The 15,971-nt window shown below is 36.5% G+C and overlaps 1 protein-coding gene and 1 pseudogene across 6 annotated transcripts in view; one reads left to right on the top strand and one right to left on the bottom strand.

The window, feature by feature from the left end:
* ARHGAP20 (Rho GTPase activating protein 20) overlaps positions 1-15,971 on the top strand; it is a 141,096-nt gene that overhangs the window by 84,687 nt on the left and 40,438 nt on the right. For all 6 annotated transcript variants that reach the window (XM_072821914.1, XM_072821910.1, XM_072821916.1 and 3 more), the window contains 3 exons: positions 5,811-5,960; positions 12,832-12,873; positions 13,754-13,838. In XM_072821914.1, the coding sequence (XP_072678015.1) occupies positions 5,811-5,960; positions 12,832-12,873; positions 13,754-13,838 (277 nt within the window). The remainder of the gene's footprint in view (positions 1-5,810; positions 5,961-12,831; positions 12,874-13,753; positions 13,839-15,971) is intronic.
* LOC140624287 (small ribosomal subunit protein eS4, X isoform-like) lies at positions 4,401-5,569 on the bottom strand (annotated as a pseudogene).

Here is a 15,971-nt window from a genome sequence, read left to right as displayed (position 1 = left end):
CATCTAGTAAGAAACTGTATAGAAAAGCTTAGTGAACCATTGATACTTTTTTTTTAAGTTAGAGGCAATATAAAAATAAGGAAATGGTTTCAGAATCTGTTGGGTTTTTTCCTTAAGAAAAAAATGTCTTCTTTTTTCTCATTATGATAAGAACACTTAACATGAGATCTACCCTCTTAACAAATCTCTAAGTGTACAATACAATATTGTTAACTAATAGGCAAGATTTCTAGAATGTATTCATCTTGCATAACAGAAACTTTATGGTTGTTAATGAGCAACTCCTCTTTTTCTCCCTCCCCCAGCCCTTGGCAACCAACATTGCACTCTGATTCTCTAAGTTGGACTATTTTAGATATCTCTAAGTTGGACTATTTTAGATACCTCTTATAAATACTGATGTATTTCATTAGCATAACGTCCTCCGGGTTAATCTGTGTTATTAGACATTATATTTCCATCTTTTTAAGACTGAATAATATTCCATATTATCTTTACCCATTCATTCATCAGTGGACACTTAGGTTCTCTCCACACCTTGGCTATTATAAATAATGCTGCATTGAACTTGAGTGTTAATATGTCTTCAAGATCCTGATTTTAGTTCTTTGATAAATGCCCAGAAGTGGGATTTCTAGATCATATAATAGTTCTGTTTTTAATTTTTTGAGAAACCTCCATATTGCTTTCCAATGTGGCTGAACCATTTTACATTCAACAGTGTACAAGGGCTCCGATTTCTCCATGTCCTTTACCAGTACTGGTTGTCTTTTTGGCTTGTTTGTTTGGTTTTTGGTTTTTTTGGATTTTTTTTTTTTTTTTTTTTTAATAGCCATTCTGACATTGTGAGGTCATATCTCAGGTCTTAAAATTTGCAAGACTGAAATCTTACGACTTATCTTTTCCAACCATAATAGAATGAAACTCACTATCAGCAAAGCTTAAAACATGTTTTGAATGTAAGTAATGCCTATGATGTGATTTTGGAAGTGGATTTGATGTTATAAGGAATATAGAGAAAGAAAAGTCTCCCATCCACACCTCTGTACTAGGTCCATTTAAAGTGATATGCTATTAATAGAGGAACAAATCATTCTTTTAGTGTAGATTAGGTGTCATTTCTTTTCTTCAAATGTATTGGATGGATTCTGTATACTAGGTATTATGATAAGAGAATCGCAAAGATCCTACTACATTTTCCTAACAATCCTCCAAGATGAGTTGTTTTAGGTAATGAATACTGAGACTCATGGGGGTTCGTCCACAGTCCTTCAGACAGAAGGTGGCTGAGCTAGGGTTTGATCTAGGCCATATTCCCAGTGGCTGACCTGACGTACTGTTCCCCCTTGTACCCATTATGTGTATAGTTTTACACTCAGTCTGCAGGTAGATAAGCAAACAACAAAAACTTGCTTTAATAATCCATTTCCTGTGCGTTAGGACCTTAGAGACTTTTTACTTGTAACATATATTCAGTTCTTAGGAAGGAAAGTATTTTCCTTCACCCTTTTTAGGTGTTTTTCCCTCAGAAATTATGATAATATTTGGAGTAGAAGATTTTCATTTTCTTACCTGTCATTTATTGTTTTGTATTTTGCTAATGTCCAAGTTGTTTTATGTAACCCATATAGTGTTTTGTTGAAAAACCTTTTATATAAAGATAGTTTCTTTACCACTAGAAAATTGCTGTTTTAAATATACTGTCAAATCTGTGCCCCTCACCTGCTTTTATAGCTGATTTTTTATTTTGACAGTCCCCTTCCTCACATAAGATATATACCTTTTTTTTCATATGCTGCTTTTAAAAGAACTCTGTGTCTACTTAAATGTTTTTATGAAATGACAAAACCTATTAACAATGGATTTAATTGTGTTTTTATTTAAGAGAGTCAATCCATGAAAGATTATTTTAAGTACTTTCTACATTTACTAGGGACATTAAGAAGTATGAGTGATCTAAGTTAATTTGGGGAATGGGTGGCATGAGCCCAAGACTCTCAAGATAGAGAAGACATCTAGATTTGAGAAGGTAATCATTAGTATTGAATACTGCTGCCTTAAAAAAAATGTTGACCAGAATTTATCACTATCTGGTCATTCTCATAAATTACATTTGATGCATTCACAGATACTCCTATTTTATTTTCTGAGCAAGTAGGGAAATATGATGAGTTTTATTTAGGTCAAAAAGATGAAGAGAAAAATGGAGTTCTGATTATTATTCATTATCAGGAGAATTTACCATCAGATACTTGTGGAATACACCATGCTCTCTACCCCGAACATACTTAGTAAAACATTTCCATCTTCAAATGGAGGGAGATCTCCTTAGAATCCTGTATATTTCAACAGTTACTGGGATTGCTTCCAGTATAAAGATTGGAACACAGGAAAACAAGGAAATAGATTCCTCATCTTAATAAATTTGTAGTAAGGGACTACTCTGTGGAAATAGTTAGTTAGGTTTTTAATTTGTTTTTTTCAGCCAGTTTACATTAGATTTATGCTTTTAGATATTTATTAGAATAGACTAATACTATTGGAAATTGAGTATGAAAAATATGAAGAAGCACACTATGACTCGAGGACTAAATACAAAATTTTATTTAATACTAGTTTTAAGTATTTTGGAACTCATCCATTTATTTTTGTGGACATAAGTGTTTATGAGATTCCTCTCTACCTCCATAGTAAACAGTCTCATCAGAAAGCCTTATAGGAGGGATCCCTGGGTGGCGCAGCGGTTTGGCGCCTGCCTTTGGCCCAGGGCGCGATCCTGGAGACCCGGGATCGAATCCCACACCGGGCTCCTGGTGCATGGAGCCTGCTTCTCCCTCTGCCTGTGTCTCTGCACCTCTCTCTCTCTCTCTGTGACTATCATAAATAAATAAAAATTAAAAAAAAAAAAAGAAAGCCTTATAGGTACATAGAAAGACAAAAGTAACACTCGAAGGACCTGGCTGGCTCAGTCAGAAGAGCATCTGACTCTTATCTCCAGGGTCATGCAAGAGTTCAAGCTCCAGGTGGGGTGTAGAAATTACTTAAATAAATAAAACTTTTAAAAAATGAGGCTCAAAATAGAAAAGCTGAAGGGAACTTCATGGTAAGATATCCATCCAGATACTTATAAGACCAACAATGTCCAGGGATTTTTAGTTAAAGGTATTAGATAAATTCAGAAGTCAACACTGCTCAAGTTCAGATTCTAGCTGCACTAGTTAAGCTGTTTGATTTTTGCCAAGTTATTTAGCTAAATCTGTCTATGGCTCCATTTCTCCATCTATGAAATGAGGTTAAACTAAATAATATGTGCAAAGTGTTTACCACAGTGACTGGCACATGGGAAGTTCTCAGTAAATACAAGCCAGTAGAACAGAAATGATTGTTTACACTTTCAGACAACTTTTTGGTTTTTGTATCCAAAGGTGGATAATCTTGACACTTTATTGATCTAGGGAAAGAATCATTGCAATGACTTTCTTCCAGGGCAGTAAATGTCAAAAGTTCTCACCTGGTATCTGAAGTATCTGATAAAGAGAGAGACCTGCATTAGGAAAAGAGAAATGAAAATATACCTTTCTTTCCAAAAGATTTATAGTTTCAGTTTTATATTTCCTAAATACTTGCTATCAAAAAATAAGTTTTTTTAACGAGGAAATAAAAAGAAATAAGATTTTATCTTCAGTTGAGTCTGTGTCATTTTTAAAAATCTAAAGATTCGTAGCAACAGGATGAAAAATATTCAAATGAAACATAGAAAGACATCATTATGTCACAAGTCTCTTTCCTATTACACTTACATTAAGTGTGCTCTAGGGGAAGTATAAATGAAGCTTAGAATCTAGACTATCCTACATGTATAGTTCCTGCAGGATCCTTTTTCATTTTATAAATCCTACTGAAGAGTTCTGGCTTTAATATTCCATGAAGGAGTTTTAGGAATACTGCCATATGAAGTATCTTTGATTTCATGTTACCTTTTACTGTTTCCACAAATGGTTCTGAATGGTAGGAAGTCTGCAGGTTTCCCTGAGCATTCTCCTTACCTTTCCCAGTGCCTTCATACTAAGTCTTGGGTCCATTATGAGCATTAAATCTGTGAATTTAGGTCAAGAGATAATGGTGGTTTCAGTATCAGGTTCTAAGGGAAATTAGGTAGAAATTGCCAAAAAGCAATATTGTTGCCAACTTGAAGTAGATCACCTTCTGAGTCCTTGGAGATAAATAGTAAGTGTTAACTCCACTTAAGTATAGTACTTCCTGCCTCTTTTTTTTTTTCCAGTTTGGTTTAGGGTCTGTTTTTAGTCTATAGTTTTTTCATTTTAGCCAGAATGTAAGGGGAGATGATATAAACAAAATCTTTTTTTTTTTTTCGTGCCGTAGAATCTTTAAGTATAAAGACTTCCAATCACGTCACCTAGGGACCATTTTACCCACTGCTCTGTTTGGCTGCCAGTCTCTTGTCTCTTTCCTCAGCAATGGTGAGGCAGATACCCTTTCCACAGGGAAGAGAAATCCATGGTTTGATGCCTTTGCCAATAACAAAAATGTTGGAGAGTTGGGTGGCAAAGCTGTTGCCATTGGCATCTTTCACGTGAACTACATCAAAAAAACCAGGGTGTCTCTCTCGGTTGGTGATCACACCAATTCTTCCCAGGTTGGCACCTCCAGTCACCATACACAGATTACCAGTATCAAACTTGATGAAATCCGTAATCTTTCCAGTCTCCAAATCAATCTGAATGGTGTCATTCACCTTAACGAGGGGATCAGGATAGCGGACGGTGCGAGCATCATGAGTCACCAGATGAGGGATTCCTTTTGTTCCCACAAAGATCTTTCTCACTTTGCACAACTTATACTTGGCCTCCTCAGGTGTAATCCGATGAACAGCAAAGCGACCCTTGGTGTCATAGATTAGACGGAAATTCTCCCCAGTCTTGTCAATGCTGATGACATCCATAAAACCAGCAGGGTAGGTGATAACAGTTCGGACTTTGCCATCAATCTTAATAAAACGCTGCATACAGATCTTCGTTACTTCATCCCGTTAGGGCATACTTAAGTCTTTTCCTTAGAAAAATGATGAGAGGAAGACATTCTCTCAGCTTCTGGGAGCCAGTAGATGGGCGAGGGGCAAACACACCAGTCAGTTTATCCAGCATCCAGTGCTTTGGAGTTGCTACACACTTCAGATGCTTCTTGGGACCACGAGCTATGGTTGCGCTAGGCACGAAAAGATATAAACAAAATCTTAAGAAAGGAAACGTAAACTAAACTTTGCTTGTAAAGACTAGGAAATCTTGTAACCATTTAGTTGGAAATATATTAAAAATTCCTCTAATTAATTCTGGATAATAGATTTTAAGTGCATCTATCTCTCTTAATGTGAAAATTTTATAAATATTTTCATAAATAATGTGTATTTTAATCTTTTATTCAGCCACTCAACTTTTTTTGGAGTAGGCAAGTTATAAATAATAAATTTTTTAGAACAGCAGTAGATTTAAAATTAGACTTTTAATCCAGACTCAATGTTCAACATAGAAAAATAAAGTAGGCAGTTCATGGCTATTTGCTGCCCATAAATGTAAGCATGAGGCCTTATACACCAAATGTTCCAAAGGCCTTGTTGGGCCAAAGGTAGCCAAGCATCTTAACAGTTTCCTGTGGTAGGCACTGAAGTTACCAACAATGAATAAGATATTCTTTAACCATGATTACTGAAAACTGTCCTGTTATCACAAGTAAAGAAGCTCTCATAAAATTTAAGAAATAAAATAAGTGTTGTCTGGTTTGTATCTTTCTAGATACAACAACAACTTTAAGATAAAAAATAAAATTAAATTATGTGACATGTGGACAGCAAGCTGTGTGGATGAAGTGGGAGAAGGCAACACCAATGCCACGAAGTCCTTTGTCTTGGGCTGGCCCACAGTGAACTTTGTGGCCACTTTCAGGTAAGAACCATAGCTTCTCCTATATTTACATGTATAACACTGTCAATGAGATAGTTTCTAGGATGGCAAGAAAAAGCTAATCAGATTTTGTTCTGATTTTTGAAAATATTTTATTCTGATTAAGTTATTCTGAAGTTAGTGACTCTTCTTTTGACATACCCCCAGTAAAGACACTTGAATACCTTTCACTTCTCCCCCGGAGTTTCTTATTCAATTATGTGGAGAGTAATGGTAAATATTGAGAACCATGGAGGCATTTAGCTTGAATTGACCAGTAATTTTTACGGGGGCTCTGCTGAAACACCTAGGGACTGTGGGAGAGGATTAGAGTGGTCAGAGCTCTAGGACCGCCCCTCTCCAGTCTCTCTATCCCTCATGTTCAAGTATTGTTTTACAGCGTGGGCTTTCGAGTTGGTCTTTTTCAACCCACTGAAAGAAACTTCTACTGAAAAATTTTATATAATAGTTAAGTTTGAATAACTGGTTTATATTCCAAATTTTCTTTTTTTTTAAGATTTTTTATTTATTTATTTTAGAGAGAGAGCAAGCAGAGGGAGGAGCAGAGGGAGAGGGAAAGGGAGACTCCCAAGCTGACTCCCCACTAAGCGCAGAGGCCGATGCTGGGCTGAATCTCACAATCCTGAGATCATGACCTAAGTCAAAATCAAGAGTCAGATGCTTAACTGACCAAGCCACCCAGGCACCTCCATACTCCCAGATTTTCTAAAGAAACAGTTTTTTTATGATACAAATAAAATTAATGTCATGAAGTAATGGGGTGCCTGAACTGAACATCAGGTTCTTATTTGACATAGAGATGTGACCATCAAAAGCAAATTTATGAATCAAGAAGTGAAAGTTAGTTTCCTAAGACTCACCTCCTGACTGGGATGGGATTAGATAAATCTCTGTATCGTATCCTGAACATGCTAAATTGGCGATTCTCAACTGAGCCACCTGAGGTGCCCCATACATGATGTCTTTAATAAGGAGTTTCCATGAAACTTGTTTTAAGAAGATGTAAATATATGGAAACAAGTTTTATATACATTGTATTCTTCAAAAAGTAGAGTACTTAAACCAAATGATTAAGGTTAACATCACGAATGATGCCATGTACCCCACGATATAATGTGATGATAAGAGCAATTCACATTTGTATTATTCTTCTTCAAAACCCAAACATGAGAGGAACCTCACACAAGCACAAACTGAGGGATATTCTATAGGTTAAATTGACAAGCACTCCTCCAGATTATCATGGTTAAACAAACAAGAAACAGGAAAAGATATAGCAACTGCCATAGACCAGTCACTAGGGAGACATGATAACTAAATGCAATGTGTTATCCAGGATTGGGTCCAAGAACAGAGAAAGTACATTAATGGAAAAACTGGTAAAATCTCATTCATTTGGGGAATATAAAAAATAGTGAAAGGGAATAAAGGCAAAAGGAGAGAAAATGAGTGGGAAATATCAATGAGGATGACAGAACATGAGAGACACATAACTCCAGGAAACAAACAAGGGGTGGTGGAAAGGGAGGTGGGCAGGGGGTTGGGGTGACTGGATGACAGGCACTGAGGAGGGCACTTGACAGGATGAGCACTGGGAAAATCGAACTCCAATAAAAAAATAAACAAAAAAAAAAGCCTGGCAAAATCTGAAGAGTCAAGAATTTAGTTAATAGTAATGTACCAATATTGGTTTTGTGGTTTTACAGGTGTGCCATATAAGAGGATAACTTTAGGAAACTGAAAGGTGAGAGGTATCCAAGGACTCTACTATCTTAGCAGCTTTCCTGAAAGTTTAAACTTCTTTCAAAACTAAAAGAGTATTTCAAGAAAAAATGCTGTGTTGGGCATCTGGATGGCTCAGTCAGTTAAGCTTCTGCCTCTATTTCAGGTCATGATCCCAGAGTCCTGGGATTGAGCCCCACATCAGGCTTCTTGCTCATCGGGGAGTCTGCTTCTCCCTCAACCCCTCCCCTCTGCTTGTGATCTCTCTCTCTCTCTCTCTCTCTCTCTCTCTCAAATAAATCTTTAAAAAAAAAAAAGGTAAAAAGAAGAGTTCTGGCTCTGGTATGGCAGAGTGAGGTCTTAGCAGATTGACCACCCTACAGATAACAACTATAAACTCTGAGCAAAATACAAACAACAACCACATAAGGGTTCTACAGAGTGAAGCTGGCATATTTGTGAGAGGAATTGAAACTTGGAAGGAGGCACCATCATTGGGTGAGTTTCCTGGGTTTGAGGCATTGGCGTAAGGGCAGGCTATAGTCATATCATGGATCAGGAACTAAACCTACAGAAGCCCCCAGTCTTTCTGGCCAAACCACAAGAGTACAGAGTCTGAGTCAGCCATAGCCACAGGAGAGTGAGGGAGGAAGTCTCATAAAGGAGGATGTCAGAGGAGGGAAATCTCAAATTCTGTAGATGGACTGATTGGTGACATGCATGGAGCAGACTCAGAGCAACTTGAAGCTAAGGCTAAAAGAATTGGGCCAAGGTGCTGTTAAGTCTAATGAAGTTAGGTATCTGTTAATGACAGCTTGAGTCTAATCAAGTGAGTTGACTGTTAATGACAAAAACATCACTGTTTTGCAAATATAACAGGATTCAGAGTCTCCAAAACAAAATATTCATAATATCCAGAGTATAATCTAAAATTCTTGACATACAAAGAACCAGAAAAGGGAAAAGATAATCAGTAGAGCCCAATCCTAAAGAAAAGAACTTTAAACCAACTTCTATAATTGTGCTCACTAGGTAAAAAGAAAAGCCAATTGAAATGAATGAAAAGATTTCTCAGCAGAGAAATAGAAAATTTTAAAAAGAGCCAAGTGAAAATTTTAGAACTGAAAACTGCAATATCTTAAATATTATATATCTACATATATAAATATTCCCTATGTAGCCTTAGTTTCAGAATGGAAATGAAAGAGGAAAGAGTCAGTAAATTTGAAGATACATCAATACAAATTGTCCAGTCTGAAGAATAGAGAAAACAGAGCTTCACATCAGGCTCCCTGCATAGAGCCTGCTTCTCCCTCTGCCTATGTCTCTGACTCCCTCTCTCTCTGTGTCTCTAATGAATAAATAAATAAAATCTTTAAAAAAAAAAGAAAAGAAAACAGACCTTTTAAAAAAATTATGTTTTTATCTACTTGAGGTGGGGCAGAGAAAGAGGGAAAGAGAGAATCTTAAGCAAACTCCACACTTAGCACAGACCCCAGTGCAGGGCTTGATCTCAGGATTCTGAGATCACAACCTGAGCTGAAATTAAGAGTCAGACACTTAACTGACTAAACCTACAAGCAAACATTTTTTAATTCAAAATGCATTGGACTTGTTAGAAAATACTAAAAGATACAATATACATGTAATTGGAACTCCAGAAGAGGAGAGAGAGGGAATGGATGGAGTATTTGGAGAAATACTAATTTGGAAATCTCCCAAGTTCAGTAAAGATGTAAATGTAGAGATTTAGTAAGCTCAGTGAACCCCAAATAGAAGTATGAAGAAAATCTCACCTGGTCATGTTATAGACAAACTGCTATAAGCCAAAGGTAAGAGAAAATCTTTTAAACATCCAGAGAAAAACAACACCTTGCATATAGGAGAACAAGAATTTGCATCACTGTGGCTTTTTCATCAGAAACTATGAAAATTTCAGGACAATGGAATGACATCTTTAAAGCATTGGAGGAAAAAAAATTAAAAATAAAAAAATAAAGCACTGGAGGAGAAAACTTCCAACCTAGAATACTATATCCAGCAAAAATGCCCTTCAAAAATGAAAGTGAAAAACCTCTTTTAACTCTAAGAACTTATTCCAGCAGAACTTTGCTAGAAAGAAAGAAAGAAAGAAAGAAAGAAAGAAAGAAAGAAAGAAAGAAGAAAAGAAAAGAAAGAAAGAAAGAAAGAAAGAAAGAAAGAAAGAAAGAAAGAAAGAAAGAAAGAAGAAAGAGAGAAAGAGAGAAAGGAAAGAAAGGAAGGAAGGAAGGAAGGAAGGAAGGAAGGAAGGAAGGAAGGAAGGAAGGAAGAAAGGAAGAAAGAAAGAAAGAAAGAAAGAAAGAAAGAAAGAAAGAAAGAGAAAGAAAGAAAGAAAGAAAGAAAGAAAGAAAGAAAGAAAGAAAGAAAGAAAGAAAGAAAAAGAAAGAAAAGAACAACACTGACAGAAATTTTTCAGCCTAAAGTGAAATTTTATCAAAAAGAAGCTTGGATCTTTAGGAAGGATTGAAGAACATCAGAAATGGTATATGTCAGTCAATATTAAAAATCTAGGTCATGATCAGTTGAAAATACCATCAGTCTAGCAGCTTGAGAAGCAGGCTCTCCTAGCCAGACACTGTAATACTGCAAAGAAACCAAAAATGTAAAGACTAATAGCTTTGAGATCTAAGACTGACAGCTGCCACTATAGTGAGAAATTCCCAGCTGTGTCAAGTTAAGGAGGAGCAAATCATAAATGTGAACTTCTCGTGCTTTCCCTTAGCGCACAAATAGATTGTCACATCTAAGAAATGGCCAGAAGGAGTCCTACAGCTCATATCTGATTCTCAGACTTGGGATCTCTGTCTGCCTGAAGAACAGACACTGCCTGAAGAACAGTATCAAGATGCTCTTGATACTACAGATAACTACGCTACAAAATGAGAACATTGTCCAAAGACATAAGAAGTGCTGAAATCTGACGGAACAGTCTATAAGAGGAATCAGAAGAATGAAATTTTTAACTTAAGAACCTAGCAGGAATTTTATTCATAAACTCAGAAAGGCAAGAAAAGTCTATTTATGGATGAAATGCAAACCCATGTTGAGCCTCCATGGTGCCAGCAGATCTCCGTGATGTCTTCCAAACAGGGGAAAGGCTCTGACCTTCAGTCTGTGGTAATCACTACTGACATTACCTTCTTCTGTGTCCTTTACATTCAGAGATGTTCTCTGATGCCTTGCCACCTGTAGGGTATGGTGCTGATACTTGGTTGCTGCTCACAGTCATTGGCTGTGGGGTCTTTGTCTCTCCAGACACGCCTCAGCTGATGATCATCGGGTTCCCTGCTCACTCTCAGGGTAACAGACCTTCCCAGTTTTGAGGGTCTCTTTCCAATCTGCCTTGCCTTTTCTCTTTCTTGAAAATATACTGCTTTCTCCTTCTCTTGCTCTTATCACACGAGCTTAGGTCTTGATGAAACTCTGAGATCACCTTGATTTTGGAGTACTTTTGTTTTTAATTTGGTAAAGGTGCCTGAGATTAAGAATCACTAAAGAAAGAGGAGTTCTAGATTCTTTTTGCAGAGAGTAGGAGAAAGGGGAAAACATAAGACTACATAAGTTAATCTCAGTGAGTTAACCTGACACACTTCATGAATCACTTAGTTTTGAAGTAATGTATGCTGTATATTAAACAGTGGAACATTGTGCAGCAATGAGGAGGAACAGACTAACACCACCTGCAGTGATACGGATAAGTCTCATGAATATAATGTTGAATGAAAGAAGCCAGATACAAAATAGTACATACTGTATGGTTACATTTATAATAACAATAACTATCCAGTTCTATTAGAAGTCAGGATAGTGGTAACTCATGCCTGAAAAGGAACAAAAACCATTCTCTCAAGGTGATTTTCTATTTCATAATCTAAGTTTCAGTCACATGGATGTGTTCAGTTTGTGAAAAGTGTTCAAGCTGTACATGTAAGCATTATACAATTTTTTCTGTGTATCGTACATGTCAATAAAAAGTAAAAGTTAAAAAAAATACAAAGTGTTTTAAAGGGGTAATTTTCTTTAGCTGCTTTGAAAAAACTGCACAGGTCCAAAGAAAACACCTATTTTTCAAGTTTTTTGCTAAATCAAGATTTGACACAAATGAACCTAGAAAATACTCTGTTCAAGAAGGGTGAATACACCAAAGTGTTCTAAGGAACAATGGAAGATGAAAATTGTATGGTCAGTGGTAAAGGAGATGTAGTGCACTTTCTAATGCCCAATCCTGGGAGATTCTATATAGAGAAATTGGTAAGCAACAGTTAGAAACAGATTACAAATACTTAAGTGTATTTTTCTGTAACAAAAAAACAGCAAGGGTTTCCAGCTTCATTAAGAAGATTTGAAGTATGACTTTAAAAGCTAGTGAGTAACAAGACCATATAGAAATAAACACTGAATTACTTTTAAGTTTAAGAATTAAATGTAGCAGTAGCTTCAGAAAAATTATTAATAATGATTTAGTCCTAAATGAATTGGTCTAAGAAGATTGTCATAATTAAGAATAGGTTTTCTATGAAATAATTTACTCAGTTAAAATCCTGCTATATGTATAAATGTTTCTTTTCCTTACAAGAAACTGGTTTCTGGGCCAAGATGTTTTTGTTAATATGCCAAATTTCTCTTTAATCTCAAATTGAGCATACTCTCTGTTTGTATGGTACTTAAAGCCACAAAAACACTCTGAGACAATTAGCCCAGTTTTTCAGATATGGAAGCAAGCTTAGAGATGTGAAGTGATCCACTCATCATCACGAAGCTTGCATGTGTTTTTGAAACCAGGTGTTTAGACTCCAGATCAAATATTCATTCCACCATGAGAGCTATACTTGTAAAAGAGCCATAAAGTAAGAAAATGGCCCTATCTTAGATCCATTCAGGAGGTTTTAACAGAACTATACTTGACCATATAGTTTTTCCTATTGGAGATTTTCCCCCTGCAGATTCCCCAGAGCTCAGTTAGACCAGAGTTGCCATGGCATGCGGCTGCCTCTTAACAGGCTGTTGATATTTTGTCTGGATTGACAGTCTCAGATATGTTAGCATAAATGTGTTACATGTTTAATTTTTCTCCTATTTTCTTTGATTGCAGTTCTCCGGAACAAAAGGACAAATGGCTCTCTCTCCTTCAGAGGTATTTTTTTCAATGTACATATTCTTTATCTTTAACCTGTAGTTTAAAAGAATTAAATTCTTCTCTGCAGAATTATGCCCCCAAACTATTCATCTTTTCCTTAGTAGAAATTATTCATTTATCCTCAAAATAAATTACTGTTTGAACTGTACACTGGCTACTACTTGCTGTAAACAATGTTCTCTTCATTACATGTATCCCTTACTTTCTAGGAAAGAGAACATGGAGGCCTAGTTATAGCATTCTAGACAGAAATTAGTCAATAATCTCTCCTACCTCCATGTCTCCAACCCAGCATTTGGAGCAGTTTCCTCAGAGCATGTACTAAGTTTCTGTATATGGAAGGTTTTCTGCCAACCACCTCAAAGATCAATTATTACCTCACCTTTGAGTGTACAGACTAACTGGTCAATTTAGGTTCATGTCTTATTTCCATAACCTTCTTCCTCCCCTCACTGCCTTCCTAAGGGAAGATTCATGCTTTACCCAGAGCTAAATGAGAAGTAAAAAACCACTGTCTTGGTTTGGCGTAATAAAGTATCCTATCTGCTCCTGTACTGTCTCCTGTCCAGAGAAGGTAGGGAACTTGGAAGATGAAACACCACTCAGAGGTGCCTAAAGCAGACTGTGGTGCTCAGACCTCACTTGAAGTGGGTCTGCCACTCTTTTTTGTGCCCATATACCTCATGTCCTGAGAATTTTTTTAATTCTCTTCCAACATAATATATAATCAGATTTTGCTGAGTCTTTCCATCTGCCTTTTAAAACTTAGCATACAAGTATATTGAAAATATTACCAAAATAGATTGATTTTCAAAGAAACCATTAGCAAAATCCATCTGACTCAGTGTTCTTTTGGGTTGTTGTTGCATTTGATTAGATACATCAATCTAGAGAAAGAGAAGGACTACCCGAAGAGCATTCCCCTCAAAATCTTCGCCAAGGACATTGGGAATTGTGCCTATGTAAGTGAATTAAATTCCAAGCCCCTGTGTAAAGCAGAGCACCATGGATGAAAAGACAGGCAGGCAGGCAGACAGACATGTGGCTGTGTGTGTGCTGTGGAAGGCATGCATTTAGAAATACCATTGTGGGAAAATGCATTTTGCTGGATGTATGTATGTCTTTGTAAATGTGAAAAGTAAACTCTAGAGAAAATGAAGCAAGAGAAACATATTAACTACAGTATCTCACATTTACACTTGGAAAGAATATTGCTTGTCAGATGTCTCTTTCTTCCCTCTGGCATTAATGTTTCTCTGGATCCTTTCAATAGCAGCTGTAGCGGCTCCTAGTAAAGTCATTTTCACAAGGATATATTTCCTATTAGTATTAAGCAATTTTAATTCCAACTTGTCACTTCCTAAGTAGAAGGTGGTTTTATTTTTTTTTAATTTTTTAAAAATTTATTTATGATAGTCACACAGAGAGAGAGAGAGAGAGAGAGACAGTCAGAGACATAGGCAGAGGGAGAAGCAGGCTCCATGCACCGGGAGCCCAACGTGGGATTCGATCCCAGGTCTCCAGGATCGGATTCGATCCCCGGTCTCCAGGATCGCGCCCTGGGCCAAAGGCTGGCGCCAAACCACTGCACCACCCAGGAATCCCAGGGATCCCTGGTTTTAGATAGTTCTTCATTCTCTGAGCTCTTAGGGATTGACTCCCTTGAGTTAATGAAATGGATGAGCTAGGAGAGATGACATTTTTAAGGCATCAGCATGTTACTACCTCACAATTTTTATCATACTGGTCAAATTAAAATTAAACCCACTTAGCCCTAGTTATTATTTATAATTTGATGACCGGAAAAATAGAATAAATGCCAAGGATGTCATCAGTGATGAACAAAATGAAAACTTATGGATATTTTTATGATACTATGCATTGCCATACTTTACAACAGCTCTGGTTCACACAGGAAAACGATGTAGTACAAAACAGTATGTTTTGGTCAAAAGCAAAAGTTATATAGAAGTTCTGACATGAGTGCCAGATGTCACTGCTTGAGGGAAATACTGAAATTTTTATGGTTTGAAACTACAAAGATCTATTGTTGCAAAGTAGCAAAAAACAAACAAAAACCTACCTCTGTTTTTCTGCCAGCTTTGATTCAGTTGTTGTAATTGGGTTATAATTAGGATTTTCATGGAAAATCCCTCGAATTTTTTTTTTTTTTTAACATTTTCAGTGTTTGGAAAGCTTGTGCTTGAGAAAGGACCAGAGTCCCACTGTCTTTGAAAGAGAAAACAAGAGATGTAGTTAGGTTAAGTGCTGTTTTTATCACTAGTACCCTGGTTAACCCAACAATGATATGACACCCTGTCCTTGGCTCTCTGACGTTGCTTCATAGCAAGAGTCTCCTTTCAGGAAGCCCTGCTTCCAGAAAGAGTGATGCCCCCCAAAATAGAAATGTTGGTATGGAAAACATTCTTGGCCTTTAGTTAATATACAACCTGTCAGTGAATTCTGCTAACGTGGAAAAAAGAAAGCCACATTTTCATTTTTGTCTGTTTGTTTTCTTTGTTTACTAACCAAAGAGGACTGTCTGCTGAAATTCATTTGTTTCGTCTGCCAGAAAAGCATACAAGGAAAAACACACAACCTATAATTACTGTTTTGAATGAATGTATCAAATATTAAGAAAAATCATTATCTTAGAAATCAGGTACATTGGGAGATAGTATTACAGGATAGATTCTTCACTTTACAAAAGACTTCATAAGAGAATTTCTTTAAAATTTAATTTAAGGATAGGTTTTCAGACTTAAAAGAATAAAAAGCAGATGCCTTTCATAAAATTATATCTCAAGTTAAAGCCCAGTGTAAAACATCTATCTACTCTGGTAGAAGACAAACACTGGGATGGGTGTTCTAAGCCCTGCCTGTTGGGTTCTGAGACACTTTTACATAATCTTTGGAGTTCAAGAGCACAATTTGAAATCAATTAACAAACAACTTTAAGAGGTAATTTGTCATGTCAAGTAATCGGCTCATAGAGAAAAAAATGCTATAATGGAAGGATAAGTGGTGAATTATCAGCAGATTTCACTTAATGTTATTTTTGTATCATTTTTGTTTTTATATCATTTTGTTTCTGC

This window comes from Canis lupus, chromosome 3, assembly GCF_048164855.1.
Source record: "Canis lupus baileyi chromosome 3, mCanLup2.hap1, whole genome shotgun sequence".
Classification (NCBI taxonomy): Eukaryota; Metazoa; Chordata; class Mammalia; order Carnivora; family Canidae; genus Canis; species Canis lupus.
This window is presented reverse-complemented; position numbering and strand designations above follow the sequence as displayed.